The sequence below is a fragment of the Leptodactylus fuscus genome, chromosome 4 (genome assembly GCF_031893055.1).
Source record: "Leptodactylus fuscus isolate aLepFus1 chromosome 4, aLepFus1.hap2, whole genome shotgun sequence".
In the NCBI taxonomy this organism is placed as follows: Eukaryota; Metazoa; Chordata; class Amphibia; order Anura; family Leptodactylidae; genus Leptodactylus; species Leptodactylus fuscus.
In genome coordinates, this window is record NC_134268.1 from 107,962,618 (window position 1) to 107,980,237 (window position 17,620).

At 40.2% G+C, this 17,620-nt stretch overlaps 1 protein-coding gene across 2 annotated transcripts in view; it reads right to left on the reverse strand.

Annotated features, from left to right (window-relative positions):
- Window positions 1–17,620, reverse strand: part of LOC142200507 (cadherin-6-like) — a 276,070-nt gene that overhangs the window by 17,044 nt on the left and 241,406 nt on the right. For both annotated transcript variants that reach the window (XM_075270925.1, XM_075270926.1), the window contains 4 exons: window positions 12,359–12,495; window positions 8,117–8,238; window positions 6,524–6,641; window positions 6,189–6,440 (listed from right to left, as the gene is read on the reverse strand). In XM_075270925.1, coding sequence (XP_075127026.1) covers window positions 6,189–6,440; window positions 6,524–6,641; window positions 8,117–8,238; window positions 12,359–12,495 — 629 coding nt within the window. The remainder of the gene's footprint in view (window positions 1–6,188; window positions 6,441–6,523; window positions 6,642–8,116; window positions 8,239–12,358; window positions 12,496–17,620) is intronic.

Below are 17,620 nucleotides of genomic sequence, written 5' to 3' on the forward strand. Positions count from 1 at the left end.
GATGTAGTAGAGATGGTATTCAGCCATAAGCCCTGACCTACTCCTTGCCCATCACAGACTGTAACTAACTTACTATCATTTACACAAGTTCATAGATTTCCATTCTGGTCTGTCCATTTCGGTCTGGACTTCCCGAAAGGAATACTGAATGCATTAAGAAGCGGTTAGCAGAGAAACCACACGGACCCCATAGAGTATAATGGGGTCCATTTGGTTTCCTTGGGGTGTTCACATGAATCATGTGGAGAGAACAGTGGTGCTTGAAGTACTTTTCTCTCCACATGATTCGTGCAGACACTGCGGAAACCACACGGACCCCATTATGGTCTATGTGGTTTCTCTGCTAACCGCTTTTTAATGCGTTCAGTATTCCATTCAGGGAGTCCCCAAGTGGATTCCCCGAATGGAATACCGAACGCATATGTGAACCAGGCCTTACAGTAAGACATAGGATCGTGCAGAAGAGGAGGATAAGCATGCAGATAAGGAAAGAAGAAGATTAAGAAAGAATGAAATGATTTTTGTCCCTGCTATATTTAATGTTTCTTTAGACTGAGGCTCCATGGTGTGTAAACGCAGCTTCTTTTGTTGCAGTTTTTTGAGTCAAACCTAGTAGTGGATTGAGCAGAATGGAGAAGTATAAGATCTTCCTATATATTCTCCATTCCCTCTGTAGCCATTTTTTGCTTTGACTCAAAAAAATGCAACAAAATAAGCTTTGTTTACGCACCGTGCGGCCTCAGCCTTATAGGGATATACCTAAAGTATATATCTTAAAAATAAAAATTAAACCATAAGACCAAAGTCTAATAGAAATGTATTACTGTACACGTACATTCCCATGGAATATGTCAAAACTATGTAGAATACAGAAAACAGCAGGTACTGAAATATATATTGTAATCCAAGGCGGCCCTGACTTATTTGGAGCAGAATCTGTTGTTGTGATGACTGTATGCCAGTACTTTGATATCTAGTACTAGTAGATGCCTCTTATCCAGGATAGATGTCTTCTATATGGGCTAGTACATTTCCATATCTGACAGTGTCCTCCTTGCACTGTCACTTCATGCCCTCTCTATTTATATATTAATTTGATCCAGTCTTTGATTTCCTTTTCTCCAGCTGACAGCAGACATTATTTGTAGTTCAGTCCCTGTCAAAGCCTAGATCAGGAGCAAGTGAATGGGAGATCAAAGACCCAGCTACAACTCAGCATCTAATCCACCAATCGCATGCCCTGATCTTATAGATAGGTAATTTGTCCAACCATTAATAACAGCAAAGGAAATGCAAGAAAGGCCTGAGCACATTGCTGGTTGTTTAATCCAAAGAAAATAAAACTGTATTGATCTGTTCTGTTAGGGCTGTGCACTAAGCAAAGGAAAAAACAAGATAAATTCTGAAGAAAGAAGAAACATAGCCTATTATGCTATTTTTGGAACCATATATAATAAAGGGAGTCTGCCAGCGCTGCATTGGTTATAATCCCACTCACAGTACCAAACAGAGGAGATTCCACAGTTTTGATTCTAATATTCAGCTTTTTTCATGTAAATTGATGGTATAGCCATATGTAAAAGTGCTTTGGGGGATCGTTTTGGCTTGTCAAGGCTATGGTCTCTTCTCTAGATTCCTGGGCAAAGCACTTTCTCTAAGCTCTAAAAGATTTAATAACTAAAATAAATATTTTTTACAGGCTTCAAAATTGCATTTATGAAACAAAACCCAAAAACATGTCCTCAACTAGGGAGAATACCCAGTCCTGAAGTGGTCAAGACCTGCATAAAATAAATAAGGTGATGGAAATTGAATAAACGTTCAGCATTAGAGATGAGCGAACACCGTTTAATTGAATACAGATTCGATTGAATATCAGGCTGTTCGAGGTGTTCGATTCCAATCGAACACCATGAGGCAAACGCAATAAAAATTCGTATCCCCTCCCACCTTCCCTGGCACATTTTTTGCACCAATAACGGCGCAGGGGAGGTGGGACAGGAACCAGGACAACTGAGGCAGTGAAAAAAAAAATCGGAAAAAATAATTGGCTGGCTAATTCAGGTGACCTACAATTTAGACGAATGGTGGATTTAACATTCAACTAATTTGGGACTCTGAACTATGTGACTGTGAGACAGGGACAGATCTATAGGCAGGGTTAGCTAGGGATTACCTTTATTTAGGGGGGAATGTTACTCACACAGCTCTTTGGGGCTCCATCTTGTCGGGATCCCTGTCAGCTTGCGATATACGCGAGCTGACTTTTTCCCATAGGAATGCATTGACCAGTGTTGATTGGCCGAATGCCATACAGAAGTACGGCATTCGGCCAATCAACGCTGGTCAATGCATTCTTATGCCAAGATGAAGCAGAGCTGAACCTGCTACACACTCAGCAATACCGATGCTACATTGGACACTGCTACATCGGCCAGCACTTAGGGTTGAGCTGATCTTGACATTTCAGGATAGTTTTTAAAATCCAATTTCTGATCATTCGGAGATTGGATTTTAAAAACGATCCTATTCACTACACAGCATGTAGTCCAAAAATTGTTGGACCCCATGCTGTGTAGTGATTAACCCCCCACCATTGTCCACTTACCTACATAGCTGCAGCTCCCAGCTCCTCTTCTTGGTCCGGTCCTCTATCCACATGTCTTCAGAGCGCCCTGCCCCCGCCTCCCGAGACTAGTATTATGGAGAAGCCCGGCCTTCTCTATAATACTAGTCGGGGGAGAGGGGGGCACGGCGCTCTGAAGACCGGACAGAGGACCGGACCGAACACTCAGCTCAACTATTCCGGAGTTGAGCTCTGCTACATCGGGCCGTGCGCTCAGCTCAAGTCTGGAGTAGTTGAGCTGAGTGTTCAGTATCGGCTACAACTCCTCCTGTCACACACATCTCGTGTGTAGCAGAGCTCTGCGCACACTCAGCTGTACTACATCTCTACAACAGAGTGTAGAGATGTAGCAGAGCTGAGTGTGTGCTGAGCTCTGTTACACCAGAGCTGTGTGTGACAGGAGGAGTAGCTGGAGGGATGGTTGGCAGTAGTGCAGAGCTATGTGTGTGACAGGAGGCATAGTTGGAGGGATGATTGGGTGTACCTGAGCTCTGCTTCATCTCCGGTGTCCGGAGTAGCCGAGCTAACTGCACGGCTAGCTCTTCTTCATCTCGCCATAGGAATGCATTGACCAGCGTTGATTGGCCAGTGTACAGCATTCGGCCAATCAACGCTGGTTCTGCCTGAGGAGGCGGAGTCTAAAATCAGACCAGAATGGAAACTGCTGTGGACGGCTCTTAGACTCTGCCTCCTCAGGCAGAACCAGCATTGATAGGCCGAATGCAGTACACTGGCCAGTCAACGCTCGTCAATGCATTCCTATGGGAAAAAGTCAGCTCCGGCATATCGCAAGCTGACAGGGATCCCGACATAATAAAGGTACTTGATGCCCCCAGGCTTGCTTTCCCTGCTGGCATCATTTCCTGGGGTGTCATAGTGGACTTGGTGACTCTCCTGAGTCGAATGGTGGGATCCCCTGTAGCAAAGCATTTTCTCCCATAGACTATAATGGGGTTCGATATTCATTTGAATAGTCGAATATTGAGCGGCTATTCAAAACGAATATCGAATATCGAACATTTTACTGTTCGCTCATCTCTATTCAGCATGTATTGTATACTGTAATGTTATACCATGAGACAAACAGAATACACATCTATTCCTCTGTGATCAGTTCTTTCCTTCTGCTACAGTCCAAGTCATTTGCAATTAAATTCACCCACCTCTATGTACTTTGGAGTATATTTCCAACTTTCTTTTACACCTGCAGTTGCGTCTGAATACTGGTGTGTCTGAATAACTGGACTAAAATTCCCTAACTAGAAAGACTAATTACACAGAATGCATCTAATTACAAGGGCTCATTGATGGGATGGGTGTGTGCTAACCAGCTCACTACTGAAGTTATGGATATAGGACTGAGATCAATGCAGTACCAAAAAAACCCACTTCATAACGCTACATAGTAGATGTGAGGATCAGTACTGATCAGATAGTAAGCCAATAAGGTGGATGCTTCTTCCACAATTAAGGAGGCATTCACATCAAGTTTTTTGTTAAGCAGATACAAACACATGTCTGTCCACGTACATAAAGATCAATCACACTACACTACAGTTATTATAGTCCATTGCTCTCATCTTCCATAGTTTAGAGAAGATCTGTAACATTCAGTCTAATGTAAAAGAAAAAAAATTGATTGTAGAAGAAACTTCTTCTTTTTTTTTTTTTTTTTACATTAGAGTAAATGGGAATGCATGCAGTTGGAGGGTGCTCCATGTGCATCTGTCAGTCTATTGCCATTAATGTCCGCCGCCCTCATCCTATAATGGATGTGAGCAATGGAGTATAATAATGGTTGTGTGAAAATATCTTTAAAAACTTAATGGGAATGCACCCTGAAGAAGAAGTTAGATAGTTGCTTCTTCCTTAGATGGTAACCACTATGGAATGGATGTTACTCAGCTCCGTAATCAAGAGGCTGTAGTATTTGCCCAAGCACCACAGCACCTTCAATCAGCTGATCAGCAGGGGTGCTTGGAGCTGAACTGGGCGCTGATGGCCACTCTTGTCCACAAGTTATGCTCAGCATTGTAGCTCATCTGTAGTCACTTCAATGAAGCTTAGCATCAATTCTATACACAATGCATGGACAGGAATAATGGTGTTCCTGTTTTCTAGGATATCCTTTTCTAACATTATATATATGTAGAGGTTTGTCAGTAACGAAACATATTTCTATATAATGGATATGTTTATTTCTGCTAAATAGCCTGAACATAAATGTAAATAACATTTCTATTTGTCGGATGCAGTACAGAGAAAGACTCTGACTGACAGGTGGGTATACAAAAAGACACAGGAACAGTCCGCTGTAGAATGCACACTTCAATAATCGATGGGGGGTTGAGAGCTTTCCACATAGCCATAGTCAATAAAGCTTTTGCAAAACAATAAATGCGGCTCTACTCTTACAATACCTGTTATTATCTGCCACATGAACTTATACTTTAGGAGGAACACTGATTGCCTTACATTAGAAAAGATGAAGGCAACACAGACAAGAGATGTGTCCTTGACAGAAAGGAGGAGGCTTTACTCCAGTGTCACTAGAATTTTATCAGTTCCCATTTCCTTCACGTACACGTACACTATGTAAAGTCTGATCACTAGTGATATATAAAACATTATAGGATGAGTATACTGTATGGGGGCTTCTGTTATCTTGTAATGCACTTGACCTTGAATACCTGCTATTCTGACTTCCTGTGTATTACATATTAATGTGTAAAGATTGAACTAAAAACTAAAGATAACAACAAGATCAGCATGACAACCTGCCAACAATGTTCAGTATAGGAACTGTGGTCAATATACATTAGTATAGTACAGACCAAAAGTTTGGACACACCTTCTCATTCAAAGAGTTTTCTGTATTTTCATGACTATGAATATTGGAGATTCTCACTGAAGGCATCAAAACTATGAATTAACACATGTGGATTTATATACTTAAAAAAGTGTGAAAGAACTGAAAATTTTTCAGTTTAAGTTAGTAGGGACTAGGGTTGAGCGATCGGGATCGGAAAAGATCGGATTCCGATCGGCGATCGAGTAAATTTCACGATCGCTATCGGAATTCCGACCCAAACTTTTCCAGTGGGATCGAGATCGGAGGTTATCTCAAGATCGGTTCAACCCTAAAAGTGACTTTTCCCATAGAAAAGCATTGACTAATGTTGAAGATCGGGATCAGAAAAGATCGGATTCCGATCGGCGATCGAGCAAATTTCATGATCGAGATCGGCTGGAAAATGATCGGAAATCGGATTTTAAAATCGATCTTGAAATCTCAAGATCGGCTCAACCCTAGTAGGGACTCCTAAACTACAACATATCTAGAACCTCCATGAATTACTTGTAAGAATACCTGGCTGCAAATGTTTTCGATTTGCTACAGTATCATCCAAGTAAAAGAAAAAAATGACCCAGTTCCTAAGGAGTTCAATGGGCTGACTATGTAAAGCATGGGCTCCTCATGTTGATACAACCCCTCATTATTTCAGATGTCCCTAATGGGTATTTGTAAGTAAGTTCTGTAGGCTTCTTTAAGATTACTTACCAAGTAGTATAATGATGCAGAGAAGTATAGCAATCAGGGCTCCTGTGCTTAAGCCAGTGGGATGGCTGAGAGCCTCGGCCGTACAAGACTGCATGTTACCCTTGTGGTCACAGGCACAAACACGGATGGTCAGAGTGCCAGTGCTGCTCTGTATAGGATATCCATAATCTGAAATAACCACTGGCAGTAAGTAAGTATTCATCTCATGGCGGCTATAGCCATTTCTCCGTGTATAGATGCTAGCTGTGTTATCTAAAATGCAAAGTAAACAATATGTAAAAACCAGGGACTTGGTATACACACAAACATATACAGACACATTCATATTTAGTTACCTCTGTTGTCCTTGACTGTAAAGTTTGTACTGTGTGCTGCTGGATTAGCTAATGCATATGAAAACTGAAGTCCACTATAAGAATCATCCTTATCAATTGCACTGACAGTGTGTATTATCTGTAAGAAAATCAAATAACAGAGGTGACTATCATCCTGTATATTGTAAGAATAGGGGAGTCATAATCCTAATAATGCAATGTTCTCTTACTATAGAATTCCACCACAATGTGCTGATTCCTGAAAACTTGCGCTTTACCTTTACTATAGTTAAACCCATTTACTCTATGACATTTATATTCAACTAAACATACATGAAGGTGTAACTGTACTATTATGGTAGTTGGAATATGCGAACCTGCAATAATCTATAAATATATGTCAATTATGTTTTATCCATTATGTATGAACTTCATCCTGTATAATCTCCTGTGGTGTACATCACCTTTTGTGCACAACGCTAATTTACTATTAGTTTACCAAACAACCTTGACTTGCCATTGCGCACCCAGAAGTACAACAATGAGAATATAATAAGCATGCCAGGTGCCAGGTGGTTGTCTGTAACTGGCAACACAATGGAAATGAGGCTTTGTATAGGAATAAAGATGTTACACTGAAGTCATGTCGCCAGTCTTACAGTAGTCTCCATTTAACTAGCTCAAGTCTGACATATCAAGTATCTATCTATCTATCTATCTATCTATCTATCTATCTATCTACAAAACACAAAAAATTTGGTTTATTTACTAAGGGGTCAGTTTACATGGAAAATGAAGAGAACAGACTGCCGAACGCTAGTGTGAACCTAGCGTCACTCATGTCAGAAAACTGGTGAGCGCTATAATAAATCTGTTTGGGCTGAGGCATTTTGTTGGGCTGTGGCGAGCGAGGCTTAGATCGGGGCTTGTGGTGCACAGTTGGTGCAAAAAAGGGCTTGCACCAAATGTGCACCACAATATTATGCCTCTAAACCAGAAAACTGGAGTAGAGGGTTTGATGAATTCCCCCTTTGCATTAGAATCATGCCGTACATTCTGCAGACTGATAAACAGTGGGGACAGCTTTGTTTACTGTTATCACTGATACATGTACTAGATCTTCAAATACACTTATATAGGATAAGTGAAGAGGCCTACTTTTTTCTGGAAACAACGCCATTATTTTCCATGGATCTGCTATTACACTACTTTAATGGAACTGAGGTATGCCAAGAAAGATGCTGTTTCTAAGAAAAAAGACCTTTTTTCTAATGTCAAATAAATTCCGCGTAAAAACCTTTATATGACATTTAGAACATACTTGGATTAAATTGAAAACAGGATTTTACAGGTACAAAGTGTGAAAGTCTTAGTATACAGCGCACCTGATTTCCATAAAAAAAGATGATATACTGTGCACCATGGTAGTAGTGGAAAATCATTTTTGTCACTTCATTCGACCAGTGACATTGGCACATCAATAGTTTATGGACACAATAAGGCTGATGACCATTCCCAGGTCCACAATGCCATCAATACAGGAACATCGCTCCATCTTCACTACTTTATATGCAAATGAGCAGAAAGTGGAGCTATTATACCTATTATACACACCTGTTCTGCCTTTGCATTTTCACAAACATAGATCTCGTACAGCATGGCGAACTCGGGGGCATTGTCATTCACATCCAAAACCTTAATAAACACAGGAACGCGGCTACTTTCCTTAGGATTACCTGTAATAAAAAGATAAGAGAACTGGGTACTGTGGCTGTTAGAGGGCTAAATTGTGCAGAGATCAAAAGGCAGCTGTTAAATGCTTAATTTTTGGAAGCTGCTTTTTTTTTCCCTCCGTGTCTGTGAGTCTTTGGATCTGACAATCAAAAGCCTAATTAGAAGAACACAAGCTGTGTATCGCCAATTTTCCAGGCACCTTCTCAAGCAGAAAATTGTAGCCACTTAGTAAATGTAGCATGACACTTTTCTTATAAAAACAAATAGAAAAAAATACATGTACCCTAAAATCTGCGAATACAGCCCTATTGTGAAAACATATTTCCTTATTTTGTATATGTGGCTTGGTAGGAGCAAGTTATATATACTATAAATATATAGAAACATATAAAATTCTAGAAATGTTGGCTAATTCCAACTGAACTATTACTCAGCACATGGTTAAAAGGATGTCATTGTAGGAAAAGGTCTATTTATTTAAGAAAAAACAACCAAACAGCGCCACCTTGGGCCAAGTCTAGTATTTATAAGACCGCACTCTGATATATTTGGTAAACATCTGTAATAATTAATATGAGCTACTAATTGTAATATGAATGCTACCAATTTTATTGAATCTTAATTAAAGAGGACCTTTCACCTCCTGGGGCACATGCGGTGTAATACACTTCTAAAAAGTCGATAGTGCGCTGAATAAGCTTTAAAGTTCTGTGTCCCAGTTGAAGAGCTATCGGTGCCGGTACCGTAGCTCTTCACTGTCAGAAGGGTGTTTCTGAAAGTCAGGAACGCCATTCCTCACAGCAACGTCTATAGAGCTGTACTGTGAGAGGGGGAGTTGCTTACTGCCCAGTTATGATGCTGAGCGGTGAGGAAAGCCCCCCCAGTACTCGTCTATGGATGAGTACTATCAGGAGGGGAGGGAGGCGTTCCTCACCACTCTCACAGTACAGCGCAATAGGTGCTACTGCGAGGAAGGGCGTTCCTGACTGACTGTCAGAAACGCCCTTCTGACAGTGAAGAGCTACGATACAGGCACCGATAGCTCTTCACCGGGAGCACAGAATGTGAAAGCAGCCAATAGTGTGCTGAATTCAGTGCACTGTTGGCTTTCTAGCAGTGTATTACACAGCATGTGCCCCAGGAGGTGAAAGGTCCTCTTTGAGTCTAGCATTATAACGCCCCAGTCAGAAAGAGCAATCCACGTCTAGTATTGCAAAGTCCTTGAACAGGAGTGGTGCTTTTTCTAAATATATATATATATATATATATATATATATATATATATATATATATATATATATATATTCTGTCTTCTAATAAAATAGACTCTTTCCTCTCAAAAATTCCCTTTTAGGTGGGGGCCACATGCTGCAAAAATGACAAAATTGGTTTCCCTATAGGTATAACTGAAGCAGAGATTCCGAAGCGGAAAGGCGCTGCGAGAAAAAAAAACGCAATGCGTTGCGGACACTACATTGGACTTTAGCCATATAGCACTTTTCTGCGCTGTCTCAAATTTAGTGTAGCTTATTATTTTTTGAAATAAATGTGTTAACGCCCAGACATCACAGTGAGGGAGTTGCAGCAGTTTCCCAGACACTGTGAGATGAATGTCTTGAAGTGGCATGACACTGAATACTTCTTACAGCATAGATTTTAGCCACAAGTTATAAAATAACCATTGCAATGTAAAGCAATTACATGAGACGCTTTAATTTCAACACAAAATCACGTAGTGTGTGCTCTCTCAGCAGCAACACTGAGATTTCAACCACAGAGATTACTTGGTTCTTGTAATGAGACTGCAAGCGTTTTCTTTATATGAAAGGCATAAATCTGCTTTCATGATTCTGTATGCTCTTTGCAATTTTAATGTGTTATACAAATACTTCTACATACATATGCAGATGTAGGAGCGCTGGATTTGTAGCTAAACATTTCTTTCATTAATCATACTAAAGCCTTATTCACACAGAAGAATTTTGTCCCTATTTTGAATCAATTTTGTACATAAACAGAAGTGGATCCAGAAAACAAGAGATGTTGTGTTTTATTTATTAAATTTATTTGTGTATTAAGAATTTTTAACATAAACAAAAGTATGTCTTATAAATATACTATATCTCTATATTTACTGTTGCCTAGGTGTTCATATACTTGAAATAGAATATACCGGCCGCTTCCATTCATTTCTATGGGAGCGTGCTGTGAGCGTGCTGTTCGGAACGGCTGTTCCGAACAGTGTTCGCTCATCTCTAGTCTGGACAACTCCTTTAACTCTGAATTAGAAGTCCATTCTTGTCAGGATGGTGACAGGATTTACATATAAAGAAATGTGCATTTTTTTTTGTAACTATTCTGGATTCTGTTCCAAAACATTTTTTTCCATAATACTAATTTTCTCTTTCATTTCCATTCCTGCTTCTGCCTTACAAATACTGAACAAAATACTGCCACGTATATAAGGAATTACACATTTGGGCCAATATATAATTGTCACTGTACCAGAATTCTGGTGCAATTTTTTCCTATTTTTCACCTCTTATTGTTGCTTAAAAAGTTGCCCTCATACACTCCACTTCTAATGGCTTAAAAATACGGTAACAATCCTTCGTGAACCAACCTAATGAAAATTGCAACACATTTATAAACCTGTATAAATAAAGTTGTGGCAAAAAACACACTAGAAAAAAAAAGCAAGTCATACCAATGACTTAAAAAAATACCTTTATGATTAATTGACCAATGTAGCAAGCACAAAATGTGCATTATGACATTACAATAACGTGTAACATACACTGTCTACAATAAGTATTTGGACACCTGTGATAGAATAGAAAAACAACATTTATTCCTATCCAATAGTTGGTAGAACCCAGCAGATGCTTCCTTACGGATGGTATTGATAGACACAATACTCCTGGATGCCTGTTGAAATTCTTGGTGTATGTGAGCCCTCGGTCGGGTGCGGTTTCTCTGGCCAGCATTCGTTGGTCTCTATCTCCCAGTTTCAGGGGTCTGCCGACTCGGAGCACATTCCGACAATCACCGGTCACCTTCCACTTCGTAATCACATAGGCCACTGTCGATTTGGGGTAATTCAGTTCACTTGCTATTAGGGTTCGACCATTTCTGTGGTACCCCACAATTACCCTTATTCTCGATTTCGGACAACTCTGCACTTTGTGGCATCTTGTATGCGACTAATGCTAATGCTGTTTCCTATTTAATGGTGGAAGGCGTGACGTACATCACGACCGCAGATATTTTCATTTGCATGGGTGTCCAAATACTTATTGGTAGACAGTGTATTATACTCTCAGCTATTGAACATATCTATAATAGTGTAGAATTTTGTGAAATCTGCAGCAAAATATTCTCTGATTAAAAATGTAGTATTAGTATATTGTGGCTTGAGATTATGTCGGCTTTCCCTGTGAAGAATCTCTACTTTCTCAGAGACGTTTATCATTCTTTTTGCCAGTCCAAGAAACCTGCATCTCTAAATTCCAGTACTGGGTTAAATGAATTTCGCTGTGTATATACATCTATATCTAAAAACAGATTTGAAGTGTTATGTAATCGCTTGCTAACATTCCACTTTACACACTTCAATGACAACATGTCCTATATAGTGTACAAGATGCCATTTGAAAGTGTGTGCATCTGCCAATACCAGATCCTCATGTGTAATTGTGTCTGCCTTTCAGATTGACTTCATAGTGGTTACTAATTTTATTAACTTTAATCTTGCTCTGGGTGACTTCCAGTAAAGACAGCAATGCATTTGTGTCAGCTCTGCCTGGGAATATAGTTCTAAGCAATTAGTAAATGGTTATTGTTTTAGAATAGATTCAATTATTATAGCCAAATATCATCTGTTAGCACAATTACTTTCCATTCACTGAACGCTTTCCATTTGTCTATGGCAACACGCACAAACTACTGGGTGTCTTTAAAGGCAAACAGTCCGCGCTCTCACTACTTGTATTTGCTCAAACCACAGATTCAGAGATGAGAAAGCCTGTATTAGCATTCAAGACGTATGACTATAATTTCCAAAATATCTTAAGAAGCTAGGAAAACCTAAAGGAACCGTGTTGGTATTCAGGACTGACTTACTGATTTCTGTAGCGATTACTGTGATATTGTGCCACAGCAGCGACTCCCGATCCAGAGGCTTAGAAGTAAAAATCGATCCATTTCCAGAATCAATGTTGAATATCCTATCCATGTCTGTATGGCGATCCACAGAATACCTGCAAACACAACACAGCCATTACGCGGTGTCCTTTATCCAGAACAGTCTTGGAATAATAACGGCAATAATATAATGTATTGAATTAGAAATGACATTTAAAAATTGCTGCTATTTCAAAATAGCAGCAAAAAAAAAAAAAGCATACAATTACTTAAAAAGCCTGCAGTGTCACTACATTGTTAAGAGCAACGTTTTACTATCAGGAAATATCTAACACTATAAATGTCAAAACATTTGAAATAAAATCTCGGCTTCCTAACAACAAGCACTTGAATAATCCTTTTCTGACGGAAGCTTATATCACTGGCTTTCTACATGCAGTGCACACTGTCCTGAGATGTTCCAGTATGTCAACATCAAACCAATTTTTAACAAATGTCAGGTACATTTGTGATGTTCACTTGTAATTCTTCATACTTGGTCCTATTTTTTTTTGTGTGACACACATTTATATAAATGTCAAAGAACACTTAAAGGAGATGGTCAGTTATTGGAAAAATGAGCTGCAAATGTCATAAAATAAAACAAACATGAAAAAAATTCTTACCGCTTTAAGGCCAAGGCCCCACGTAGCAAGTCAAAGCCGAAAAGGACCATGGCGCATTACATTTTTTTACTAAAGCATTTTTCACCGAAAGTCTGCAGAGTTTTCCTCGGTTACACCTGTTATACAACAGTGTTTCCGTAGGTATAATCGACATACTGCAATTTATTTATTTTTTTTAAAATGTGGATTGTGAGCCCCACATAGGTCTCACAATGTACATTTGTTTTCCCTATCAGTATGTCTTTTTTGGAGTATGGGATGGAAATCCACACAAACACGGGGAGAACATACAAACTCCTTGCAGATGGTTTCTTGCCCTTAGTGGGTTTCGAACCAAGGACTCCAGCGGCGCTGCAAAGCTGCAGTGCCAACCACTGAGCCACCGTGTGGCCCCTAACATGCTGTGATTTACACAAACACAATGATTTTTGAAATCCCAGCATTTCTGCCACAATTTTTTTTTCTGCAATATGTGGATGACATTAGCCAGAATCTCCATCCACTCTGCAGGTACTGTAATAGGCAGCGTATTTGCAGAGGGCTTTTCCAGTTGATGAGCTGTCCTTTAGGATAAGCCATCAATTGAAGATCATCGGAGGTCCAACACCAAGGACCTCTGTGAATCACCTGTTTCTGTTCATAATGTGACATTATGTTCTCTGGTCACATAGTTTATTTGCAGGTCAGTCCCATTCAATTAAATGGGCTGACTTGCAATAAAAAGCTCAGTCACTGCAAACTATATGGTGCTGAGCTTAGTTTTGTGTGAAGTTTTTTCTTATCCTAAGAATAGTTCATCAACTTATAAATCCAGAAATGCCCTTTAACCCCTTCCCGACATGCGTCGTAATAGCACGGCGCATGTCGGGTCTGTAACTATGGCGACCGCCCGGGAGCCGGGCGGCCGCCATAGCCGCCGGGTGTCTACTGCTTTAAGCAGTAGACAACCGGCTCTAATGCCTCCGATCGGTCCCCGGACCGATCGGAGGCATTAACCCCTCCGGCGCCACGGTCAAAGGTGCTGGAGGCGCCATTTTCCCGGTGGCGCATGGGCGCCACCATTTTGGCCGGGATCGCCGGCTCCTGGAGCATGCTCCAGGGCTGACGTCCCGTTGCCATGACAGCCGGGAGCCTTGTACAGGCTCCCAGGCTTGTCTGCAAATCCTCTCTTTTGCAGGCTGGTCTATGCAAAAGAGAGGATGCTTTTTTGCAATGCATTGCAATGCATTAGCATTGTAATGCATTGCATTAGTGATCAGACCCCCTGGGGTTCAACACCCCTAGGGGGTCTAATAAATGCAAAAAAAAAAAAAAAAAAAAATATATAAAAAGAATTAAAAGTTCAATTCACCCCCCTTTCCCTAGAACACATATAAAAGTAGTTAAAAACTGTGAAACACATACATGTTAGGTATCCCCGCGTCCGAAATCGCCCGCTCTACAAATCTATAAAAATATTTTTCCTGTTCGGTAAACGCCGTAGCAGGAAAAATAGTCAAAAGTGCCAAACCGCCGTTTTTTCACTGTTTTGATTCTGATAAAAATTTGAATAAAAAGTGATCAAAGCAATAACATTTCCCGAAAATGGTAGAACTAAAAAGTACACCCGGCCCCGCAAAAAAAGACGCCCTATGCATCCCCGTACACTTACATATAAAAAAGTTACGGCCGTCGGAATATGGCGACTTTTAGAAAAAAAAATTTTTAACACAGTTTTGGAATTTTTTTTAGGGGTCAAAATGTAAATAAAACCATATAAATTTGGTATCCCTGGAACCGTACCGAAACACAGAATATAGGGGACATGTCATTTTGGCTGCACAGTGAACGTCGTAAAACCAAAGCCCGTAAGAAAGTCACAGAAATGCATTTTTTCTTCAAATCCACCCCATTCTGAATTTTTTTCCTGCTTCCCAGTACATTGTATAGAATAATTAATGGTAGCATCATGAAGAAAAATTTGTCCCGCAAAAATTAAGACCTCATATGGCTCTGGGAGCGGAGAAATAAAAAAGTTATGGGGTTTAGAAGGAGGGGAGTCAAAAACGAAAAACGAAAATCAAAAAATGCCATCGGCGGGAAGGGGTTAATTTCTACTGATCCAGCCTAGACACTTCAGCTGTCCTCTGACATTCATTCCTAACAAGCTATCAGTGACTTCAGGGTCACTCAATGACCTTAAAGGTCATACAAAAAAATCAGGACCAAGTATGAATTCAGGAATTGGATAACTCAATTAATGTTTCACCTTCCCTGGCCTCCTATCTGAGTTGTTCAATTCCTGGAAAAACTCTTTAAGGCTGAGGCCCCACATTGCGGAAACGCAGCACTTTTGTCGCAGATTTTTCAGTGGTTTTTGAGTCAAAGCCAGGAGTGTATTGAGCAGAAGGGAGCAGTGTAAGAACTTCCAATATATTTGCCATTCCTTTTGTAGCCATTCTTAGCTTTGTGTCAAAAAAAAGTTGCAAAATCTGCAACAAAGAAAGTTGTGTTTCTGCAACGACGCAGGACGAGAATGTATAAACTTTGCAAGCATACAAGATATATCAGGGTATACCCCAGATTTTATCCCCAGAGATTATGAAGGAAAGAAACCAGACAAGATGCCCCCAGTGACCGCACAATCATAGGAACTACTGGGAAAATAATAGGGAATTTGGTGTACCCAAGGTAACTCTTCACAGCTTACATATTCACTTTTCACCATGCACTGTTTATTGACATTTGGGAAGACTAATGCTCACAACATCCCTTGATAAATTCTTTGCAGGGTGCAGTTTTCATAATAGGTTCATTCTCTAGGGGATTCCACTTCATTGGCATCTTAAGGTTTCTGCAACATGACATGGCGTCCAAATACCAAATATCTAAATTGGCACTCCAAAAGCCACATAGCGCTATTTCACATCTGTGCCCTGCTGTGTGCCCAAACAGCAGTGTATGCCCACATGTATGACACTGGTGTACCCAGAATAACATATTTACCAATGTCATATATGGGTATAAACTTCTGTTTGGGCACACTCAGGGTACAGAAGTGAATGAGCACTATTTAGTTTTTGGAGCACAGATTTAGATGGTTCATTGTTTGGATGCAATGCCAATACTGCAGAGCCTCTGAAATGCCACTAAAGTGGAATCCCATGACTTGTAACGCCATTTTAGAAAGTCCACCCCTGCAGGAATTTATCCAGGGGTACAGTGAACATTTTTAACCCCAGACTGCTGCATTAATTTATTTTCTAGAATTAAATGCACAGCTGATGGTGAAAAGTGAAAATGGCAATTACCAGTTTTGAAAAATGGTTTCCTTGAGGCTGGGGCCCCACAGGGTGGACACACTGCAGGAAAAATCACTGTGTTTTACAGAAAGGGCGAAGTTGATGGGATTCTTGTGAATCCCATGCCCACTTTGCAGTAAATACTGCAGAGCAAACATACTACGATTTCCAAAACCTGTACGGTTTTGGAAATCGCAGAATGTCAATTATACCTACAGAAACGCCACTGTTTTCCCCATAGGTATAATTGTAACAGAAAGTTCACAGAGAAAAACTCTTTGAACTTTCTGTCTAAAGCGCTGCGGGAAGAACTGCAATGCATTGTCACCGCGGTTTTCCCCGTGGCGCTTTTTTGCTGCGGGACATCCCATGGAACCTTAGCCTAAGGGAGTTTTTAGCCGCGTCCATAAGGGGTTAAACTGGCAAGGGAAATTGTTAAAGAGTCATTAAAAATACTGTATGTTTAACATAAAAACCTGGTTTAAAAAATGTGTACTTTTCTAGTAGTGGCACATTCCCCATAGGTTGAGAAATGTTAATACAAGTCATGCAAATAATGAAGAATGACTTTATCTCATTTTGTCACTATTGATCCAGCTATAGAGGAACTGATTTGGATGAGCTGTTTTGTCATTGACCATGAAAGTGCATGAAGGAGGACACAATCTTATCAGTTTTTTCCTCTAGAACTGACAGTCAGTGTGGGAGTTGGCTGAAAATCCCACTTCACTGCACATATGACTGTTGAGAGATGTCCTATTCTCAGACTTCTACTGCACTGATAGTCCAAGGGCAAGATCCATCCCATTTTTGCATGATAAATAAAAGATTGCATAATTTTAAGGAGATTTGACTGTTCACCATGCACATCAGTTTACTGTACAACTGTTGCAATCAATACCAAACCTAGATCAACTGTTACACAATTTAAAAACCTATAACAAGGTCTGAAAAGCTGAATGACACAGCTCATTTGACATGACTAAAGAATTTACTTCTCAAATAAAAAAATTACATACATCATTTTCTAGGTGCTGTTACCCTGAGCATTTTGGTGTTTAATTCATCCAAAGGCATTTAGCTCTTTAAGTATTGATGCAAATTAGGGTATAATAGGCAAGTGTTGGTAAGGGTAAGTTCACACAGTGGAAAGTGAAGAGGATCACTTTCTCCTGCTGGCTTTTTCACGTGGCTAGCCACAGTGGGATGCCAATGCAGTGCATCGGCATTCCGTGGTGGCATCCTGCTCCTGATTAGGCCCGGATGAAGGGGCCTAAGCAGGAGGGTGTCTTGAG